At 40.8% G+C, this 9695-nt stretch overlaps 1 protein-coding gene across 1 annotated transcript; it reads left to right on the top strand.

The window, feature by feature from the left end:
• The first annotated feature begins 6101 nt into the window (after positions 1 to 6101).
• nanos1 (nanos homolog 1) lies at positions 6102 to 8613 on the top strand. Its single transcript, XM_080416247.1, has one exon. It carries the CDS (start codon positions 6233 to 6235, stop codon positions 6959 to 6961), a length of 729 nt encoding a protein of 242 aa, XP_080272373.1. The 5' UTR covers positions 6102 to 6232; the 3' UTR covers positions 6962 to 8613.
• Positions 8614 to 9695: the final 1082 nt, after the last annotated feature.

Genomic DNA, 9695 nt, shown 5'->3' with positions numbered 1-9695 from the left:
CAGTGTTATGTCCTTGAGTGCCAACGTACTGCTTCCACTGCTGTATACTAAACTTGTACATGTCCTGAAAAACAATATTGTTGACTATCTCAAACTAGAAGTCTTAAAGGTCTCTCTTCCTGTACCTTGAAAAAAGTTTTCAACTAGCACCTAAGATCGGGAATTTGTTTAAATTATGCACTTTACACTCAAAACTGTTGGGTCAATACAATTTCTAGAGTCCTTACCAATGAATAACTTGCCCTTGATTGGCTTGAGATTCTAGGTCACACAACTTCTAAACTAAGGCCAGGCAGTCTTTGTAGAAACCATGACTTTGTTCTACATCTGAGCTAGTAAATATGATCTTTGCCTCTCTCATTGACTGACATGCTTTATCGGTTTAATGTCTCCCTGAAAAACACATTCAGTTTTAATCACCGGTTATCTTCACTGGCACATGCTAAAGCACAATGGCTGTCTTCCGAGTGAATATGCAATTATAAAGAGCCAATTTCCAAGCCATTCAGCTTAGGGAACAAAAGAGAAAAGCAAGCACTTAGATATTTTGTGCACGGGGCACAACAATAATAAAAATGCATAAACACATGCCTCTATGTTATGCTGCTGATATGGAAATGCTTGCTATTAACTGTGGTTTGTCGTTTGTGTTCGGTGTTCTCTTGGGAAAACAAAGGATAATCAAACCTTATACAAGACTGTTTAATTCCAGGCTGCACGCCGAGGCAAAACCTTAAGCCTATAAAAGCTATGGGGTGTCCAAGTGGAGAGGCACTGTGAAAACAAATATTGAACATAATTTGGTTGTTCAATATTATGTGATCAAACTCCTCCCTCCCAACCCCACCACCCCCGAGCAATCTTTCACGTGAAATCAAATTTGCACCCTGATTAAATTTCCTCCATGTTCCCTTATTTGCATAATCACAAACACCGGCCTAATGGATTTGAATGAAAACACATGGTAATCCACGGGTCTGAGGTTTGAAGGAAGGAAGGAAGGAAGAAACAAGGGGAAAAAAGACGGGGAAAAAAGAAAATAGCTGCAGTTCGCTGCACAAATGAGAAATGTGGTACAAAATATACAGGTCATAAATGCATACAAGCCATTTTTGTACTGAGTGATTCAGCATTCATCTTCATTATAGTAATCAATATAGCTAAATGGATTTTTCAGCAATTCTTGAAAACCCATTATGTATTGTTACCATGATCAATATGCACTGTAAACGTGTGTGTGTATGTGTGTGTGTGTGTGGGAGGTGTCCTTGAGCAAGGCACTGCTTCAGTGCAGCTGTCATTGACAGAGTAATAATAGGCAGACACCTCCCATCTTGTGTGTTGCTCTGTAACACCTGCACACCCAAGGCCATTGCTGAAGGTAAGCAACTTCTCTCATTATAATGAGCACTACAGAACAAAAGCGGAGACCCACGCAGTAAAGTGATAATTTATGAGTTAGGTAAATTAACACTGGATATAATTTTACATCAAAATTCATAAGTTGGAAAGGAGTTGTTACGAGCGCCTCTCTGGGCTTAAGGATTTGCATTCAAAATTACAACACAACTAAGTATTTAATTGTAAATAATTGTTTTTGTCTCCATGTATTCCACAATTCCATAATTATTCATTAATTATCTCAAGTAGACATTGTGTTGTCTTGTTTTGCTTGAACTGTTACAAACCCTTTTCCACCCCTTCTGTGTGATCTGGGCAATCAGGCAATCAGACAATCAGCCTAAAACCTAGTCCCATGTCACCACAGAATGTGTTTATGATTATAAATCAGAGGCATAATGCATGCAGCCTGCATATCAGAGGTAGATTAGCTGCTCAAGATGGTATAAATCATACAAGACCATTCCCCTAACATCAGCAAAAAGGCAAGTGGGAATTGATTTGCATTGCATAATTCATCTTGAGCACAAACAGCTAAAATTTTAAAATGTAAATCCTATGTTTCTAATGAGCTCAGTGCTCACACATGCAAATGAAATAGATTTTTGGTCATGAAAAACAAAAGCCCCCCCCACTCCACAACTAAAGGCCTTGATGATGATCTGTAACCCCCCCCCCCCCTTTCTCTGCAAAAACCAAAACACTTACACAATAACCACTTAGTCAGTGTGCTTCAAATCCAAATCGATTTACAGCAATAGCCACCCTGCTGATGTTATGCATCATTCCACTGCTAATCTCACTTCCTTGTCCACATGGTACCTTGAGGCAAGGCCATGGAATTAGCTCTATGGTTAATGGATGAGCATTAATCCCTCTTAGTCACAACAAAATTAAGCAATAATGTGGCCATTAATATTTTACACTGCAGTAACACTGGAATGTGCACACTACAATCTATCCTGGCTGCAAAAAAAAAAGAAGGGGGGGGGGGACAGAAATGATGATTACCTACATTATTAATGCTCCTTCACAAAATTCATATTCTGCACAAACCGAAAGGGACTTCAGAGTGAAAATCAGATGAACAGTCAATACTGTTTCCAACTAACTTGCTGAGCACACAAAACACAGAGAGAAAGTGCTTCCTAAAACACTGCGGTATAGTCAAGCCAGTGCCTTTATGCTCTGCTTTTATGGCTTTGGTCTCGAAGGCAGCAGTACATTCCTGATAGATCCCTTAAAAATATATGTGATACTTTGGCGTGATTACATTTGAACAGACCATGCAGACCCCCCTGCCGCCAGTAGTTTTAATTAGAACACCACTCAGTTGTGTTATCGTTGTTTTCGAGAGGCCTGCTTCCACATTCCACAACCTGCCCACTTCATCACAAGATCACTGGCCAGTGACTGGGCTCAGCAGCTTGTTGCCTCATTGTTTCTTCTGCTTTCCAACCTAACAATCAGAATCACTTTAATTACTGAGAGCAGTATAATAATGCATGGACAGTACAGGAGTCTATTGTGGTGACATTGGTATGGAGACATATTGATGTCTTTATATAGATCATTGGTACACAGGCACATGGTACAAAGACAACATTACTTCACTTTCAGTGCGTGTTATATATCAACCATGAATCCAATGCTGAATTTTTTATTATTCCATTTTAGAATTGTCTTCCAACGAACTGTAATGGCTGATAGCCGCAGAACTGAGACTTCAATTATGTGATAACAAGTTAAAAGCAGTGGCTTGCAAATCTTACAGTGATCATGAAGTCAGGACAAACATCTTGTTTTTCTGTTCCCTGTTCTCTGCTGTTTTGTTTTCTTGTCCTGATCAGAACCTCCAGTGGTACACTTTTGGATCCTGACAAATCCCCTAGGGCTCTATACTTGATCTGCTTCTTTTTTTCCCTCGACGCCATTGGCATTTGGCATTGAAGAGGTTAAAGAATGCAAACGAATACCCGAGCTGGTGTTGCTGGTCATCTCAAGCTCACAACGTGTCGTGTTGCAATGCATTTTGAGCTTGTAGATCGGTTATTTTTGCCAAATGTTTCCCCTGCTAGGGTTCATCTGGTTAAAATCTGGAATTCATAGACTGATTTTATGGACCCTCAATAACTAACAGAATATGAGTTATTGCACCCCAAATTAGCTTCATTTTACACAATTCTTTTTTTTTTTACCACATTAAGTTTGTGAAAGATCTGTATTCTGTCTGTATTCCTTTAGAAAACAATGCACGCTTGTTTTAATATTTTTCTGCTTTCAACAGAGAGGAAAACTCTGAGCTAAAATGACTGGTACAGTAAGCTGGGTTGAGACAATGATTGACATTAAGCCACAGGGATGCTATCTCCAGACACCTGGTCAGGTCTATTGTGACCTGAACACACTGACATGATCACCTAGAGGCAAAGAACTAGAATTACATGTTCCTATTGTCAATATCTCCTTAAACATGATCAGCTATTTGGATGGTAGTTATGGAATAATCCAAACGTCACCGCTTTCAATCATGTGTATTATAATGAGACATCCTAAATACCCTGACCAAGGCTGTCCGAGACCTTTTTGTTTAATCGTGCAGATGTAACTGACTGTTATCAGGACAAAAGACTGGGTATTGGATTCACTGTGGCATGAAGATGACATTGTAGTGTGCGCACCTTGTCACACTCTCCATATGGGCTGAGATGGAGCTGCCTTCTGGCTATCACTCCTTGAATAGAGTCAAAATATGCAAATGACATCTTCATAGTGGAACGGCATGGGTGACTTTCATCTCGCTGCCACTGGCACTGGCCATCATTAAGCTCAGATAGGCACTGTGGGGTGGGGGGGGGGGGGGGGGTGTTGGAGGAAGTGGCTTAGAGGGTTGCTTAAGGGTCGGTATGTAATTGCAGTATACTGCCCCCTGTTGAAACGCTAACTCTTCTCTTGTGGCTTTGTCTGCATGAAGTTATTTTTATTTGTATTAAATTTTTTCTGAAATGTGTTCCTCTGAGCTTCAAATACAAAAGAGTGAGTGTCCTTGTGTATTTAGACCAGTTTGTTTTGCACCCGGACCCACATTCCTAAAAAAATAACTAAATGAAATAATGCAACCCTTTATAGTTCCCATGTTTATTAATGTTTTGACCCAGTCAGAGAATATTTTGACCCACTTTTGCATCCTTTTGATATACACTGATTTAGAGGCTGCAACATGGTTTTCTTACATGCATGTTTGTAAACACTAAAGTAATATAGCTGGCTATCTCAGTTATGTTGTCATTTCAACAAAACTTGCTTTCTCCATTTACCAGTGAAACTCTTAATGAATATAGGCTATATGAATATACACATACAAAAAAGGACAAGTATGTTGTGAGGAATTAATATTTATTTATTATTATTATGTGTCTGTCCTCTGAATTCTATTTGTGTCTCAGTGTAAACCAAAGTAATGTTTCGTGGGAGTGTAGTAGCCTACTGTCTATGGCAAAATTCTGATATTGTTTCATAATAGTTTACTCATTCATCACTAGAGCAGTGGTTCTCAAAGTGTGGCCCAGGGACCCTCAGGGTTCTATGAGGGGATTCTAAATGGACCTTTACAAGTCTGTAACTCTGACAGTGTACTGGAATTAACCAATCCATTTGGTTCCATTTCTATACTGTCAGAGTTAAGGGGAGGTCCTTGAAATTTAAAAGTTCGAGAACCACTGCACTTTAGTACTCCCGAAATATTGAGTCAGTCTACTGTAAAAGGCTACTATCGTTCAACTCACATCATGTTATGGAGCAAAATTGGCACTGGAGAGGTTAAAGAATGCGAATGAATACCCGAGCTGGTGTTGCTGGTGTCTGCGCACAATGATTGACGATATTGATTCACGAAGCATGCGTAATCGCAGTGTTTTTGTACTGGGCCAACAAAGAGATATGTTCCCCGACGGTAATTGATTGCTGCTCACATACACAGCACAGCAGCATATAATAGTCGAGGCTGTGTGGATGTTTCCCCCCTTCCTTTGCGCAATTCCTCAGGTAGATTATTTTTCAAAGGATGTTCAGTATTTATAAGCCACGAGTGTTAATATTGACTGTGTTTTTTGCGTATTACGCAAGGTAAACGCCTGCCATGTGTCTAAATCTGCCTTTGATGAGAGAAACCAGTGTTGCCAGATTGTGTGAGAGAAATAAGCGATAACATATATCAAAACAAGCCCAAAAGAAGCGAGCCCTACGCCCCCGTTGAATATCTGAAAATAGCAGATCTACAAGCTCACAGCTCAGTTGTATATCTGCTATTTTCAAAAAATATTTTATTTTCTTGTATGGGATCCCTGGCATAAAATGTTTTCAGATGGGGACAAATATTAATTTGGGGGTTCTTCTTGACTTGAACATGTTTGAGAAACACTGGTTTAAACAGCATTAGGAAACAATTACAAATAAGCAACAACAACACTTTAGAAACAATTAAACCCAAACAACCGCAATCCGCAGACTACCAATATTTACAAGCGACTTCACAGAAAAACAAGCCCAAAGTGGCTTATAATAAGCGGACATGGCAACCCCGAGAGAAACTTGGTTTGAAGAGAGAGCGCCCCGCCCTCTTTCTGCCGTTCCTTCCCTCCTGGTCCTTATAACCAGAAAGCCTGTTAGAAATGCGCTCATACACATTCATACATAACAGACACTGGAACGACACCACGGTACATGAACTATTCTGGAGACGAACTGCTAGAGAACCTTAAAAGGGATTACATCGGTTCTTTTTTTTTGGGTTTGTTTTTGACGGGGGGAAAAAAAAAAATCTGAAGTGGCCATGGATTTTCTCAATCACAACTATTTGAACGCGCGCAACCCATACGACTACACTTTCAATTTCTGGAACGACTACCTCGGTCTGTCGACGTTGGTCACGAAAAACAACACGCATCAGCTCAGCATGATGCCCCAGAACCCCAACGCCATCACCGAGTCCCTGAAAGCCACCCTGGGCTTGGACGATTCCCCGGAGTGTTCGTGCGTAATCGCGGGCAGCACCGGCGAGAGCGGCGGTCCTCTGGACTGCTGCTGTCCGTCATCCGGCAGCCCGCCGCCCGCCTCCATCCTCGACCTGAAGGAACGCTTCTCGATCCTGAGCCCGTTCCACCAGAACCAGCTCGGCGGCGGCGGTGGTCCGCTGCCGGAGAGGGAGATGCAGGGCTTCGGCCCCGGCAGTGGCAGCGGTGGCTTCGCGGGGTTCGATCTCTTTGGCATGGAGAGGAAGATGCGCAAGCCAACTTCTTCCAGGAACAAACAGGAACCAAAGATCTGCGTCTTCTGCCGAAATAACGGCGCGCCGGAGGAGGTGTACGGTTCCCACGTCCTGAAGACCCCGGACGGGAGGGTCGTGTGTCCGATCCTGCGGGCGTATACCTGTCCCCTTTGCAGTGCCAACGGGGACAATGCCCACACGATAAAATACTGTCCACTCTCAAAAGACCAGCCTGCCCAACGACCAATAAAGGGGGGCAGGGCTGTGGGTGGTAAGAGAATGAAAATATTTTAGACAGACAGACTGTAAAGTAAATTTAATTGCACTGAACAATTTTCAGATGACTGTTTTGATTTCGGCTTATAGTAGCCTTTATCCCAGTTTCATAACCAGATATTGATTTTTATCTTTTTTTCCCGAAATCTCTTATATTTTTATAGTTCCTTTATCCACATAGAATAATTTTATGCTTTATACATTGAATTTTATTTTTCCTTATAGTTTGTAGCCATTTGAGCGTGTGCATATAAATACACCTATGTATCCATAATCACAAAGTGTGAATAAATGCTAAGTATTTTGGTCTTGTAGGGAAACACACTGTCATTGACAAAAGGGTATGAATGTCATATTTCTACAAGTATTTTTGTACGGTAAGCTAAGCTTACTATTTTCTTTTGTCTTAGAAAACCAAAGTTATGTTTGCCATTAAACGAAGCTCAAGAATGTGTCATTATGAGAACTTGTGTGTGTCTGGCCGGAATTAGAACTCTCCCCCGACTCCTATTCTGCCTGCCTAAAAACTCCACAACATATTTTCCAGCTTGCTCTAAAGTTGACATTCAATCTGTGTGGCAGGAATGAAGAAAAGAAAAAAGGAAAACCAGGACAATGTAGCCTCTGTTAAGGGCTCATATTCTCTGGGGAACATTATAATCAATTGTTACCAGGCCAAAAGGCTTTCCAATCTTGTATGGCAAGAAGGTTCTTATGCTATGAGCCTATGCGCAGTGAAAATACCCAAATGAGAGAAACTATTACATTCTTTATGTTTACATTCCCAAATAAGGGCGACACACTGGATTTGTTTTTTTTCCCTCTTAGGTAGGCCTATCTCTTTTACAGTCTCATTGTGGTTTGGTTCTGGTTTGCCCTGACAATGTATTTGCCAGAGATGATCAATATGTATGAATACTGAATACTCAAACGCTATATTACTTTGAGTAAGTCACAATAGCCGTTATCTTTTATTTTTTTTGGATGGGGTAGTGGTGTGTAGAGCAAATGAATGTTATTAAACAACAATGTATTAGCCCACTTTTTCTGAAGAAACCCAAAAAAGATGCAAAAATATTGTGAATGTATGATTGAAAAGTGTCACTTGCAGGACTGCACATTTCAGACAGTTTTGTTTACCAAAGGAATACAAATTGCATTGAAGAAGGATGAGAGATTTGCTGTATTGTACATAAAGTGATGTTTATTCAGTATTTTAACATTTCAAGTGACTTCAGAGGGCGCTACCTCAACAGGATTTTGTACTTACATGTAAAATGTCAACAGCAGTTTATTGATATAGTGCTGCCATTTATAATAAGGGTTTTGATAGTATTTTTGATCTTTGTATAACATAATTGTATTTTCGTTTTATTGCATTTAACATTATGGAAGTGAATTTCCAAGAAGCTATAAGCATTGTTCACCAAAAGGTGATTGTCTGTAAATAATGATGATACCCATTACTTTTTAAAGTTTAGTTGTTCAATGTTACATTCTTGAGAGTGTGTAAGAGAGTGGATAATGACAAAGGTTGACAATTTGCCACTTTTAACAGAGGTTTTTGATTAAATGAATAAGAGAAAAAGAGACACTGTTGAACTTTGTTATTTATATTTTACCACAATTTCCTGTATGCTGCTGTGCAGAATAACAACATACAAATTCACTAGAGGAATAAAAACTTATCAAATATTTGGATCCATGTTGTCCTGTTTTTCAGCTGGCTTACTTATTGACTCTTCCATGCAATTATAATCTGCTCACATTTCCATTAAATGACTAAATTATTACATACATATGTATTTAAAAGTAGATTCTTACAGCAACAGCTTTCTCCCGACTTCTGACTAACTGACCGACCGACTGGATAAGGATCAGTACAATGATGAGTCTTCATTACCAACACCAATTATACAGAACACTATCAGAATTAAGCTAAAGTCTGTAGCTGGCAAACCCAAGGAGCTGCTCCTGTAGGCCAAACAGAGTGCCATAGTTGTCCATGGTACTTGTTTAGGAAGGTCTGCCCACACAGGAATGTCTTGGCTTATGCCTGCATGGCCATTCAAATGTTTGCACTGAAGAGGAATGAATAGCTCGCCCTCCCCGGCTTTACGCCTCCCATCTGTGGAATCGTTGCTGCGCTCCTGTTAAGGGGCTGAAGACAGTAAACACTGCTTACTGGTTGTTGCCGTTGTCCTTTTTTTGTGTTGGATCAGTACATTATATGACTTCATTTTAACGGCTGGGACAGCTTAACATTGTTCAATATTGACATTTGTGAGTTCACCAATTACACGCGGCACAAGAAGGGCAACAAAGGAAGGGGACTACTGTATCTACATGCATGAACTAAAGCATTTGGGTAACGTCATCCACACGTTGACCATGCCTCTCTATACCTCCCCTCCCATCCTCCTTTCCCTCCCTCCCTCTCCCCACTGTCTCCATTACTTTCTCCAGCTGAGGCTCCGACATTAAAAATGGATGACTACTAAGTGCAACAGGGATTTATCTGGGGGAGAGGATGGAGGTGAAAAATCCTGGTGGGGGTAGCATTTCAGACAAACACAGTCAGATAACAGGGCCCTTATTCCCACTACAGCCACCCCCCCCCCCCCCCACACACACACACACACACACACACACACACACACACACACACACACACACACACACACACACACACACACACACACACACACACACACTCACCATTAGCTGCTCTTGCAGACAAGGAGCCCCATAT

This window comes from Gymnoscopelus braueri (assembly GCF_963280865.1).
Source record: "Gymnoscopelus braueri genome assembly, chromosome: 20".
Classification (NCBI taxonomy): Eukaryota; Metazoa; Chordata; class Actinopteri; order Myctophiformes; family Myctophidae; genus Gymnoscopelus; species Gymnoscopelus braueri.
Note: the sequence above shows the minus strand (reverse complement) of the source record. Positions and strands in the feature narration are given on the sequence as shown.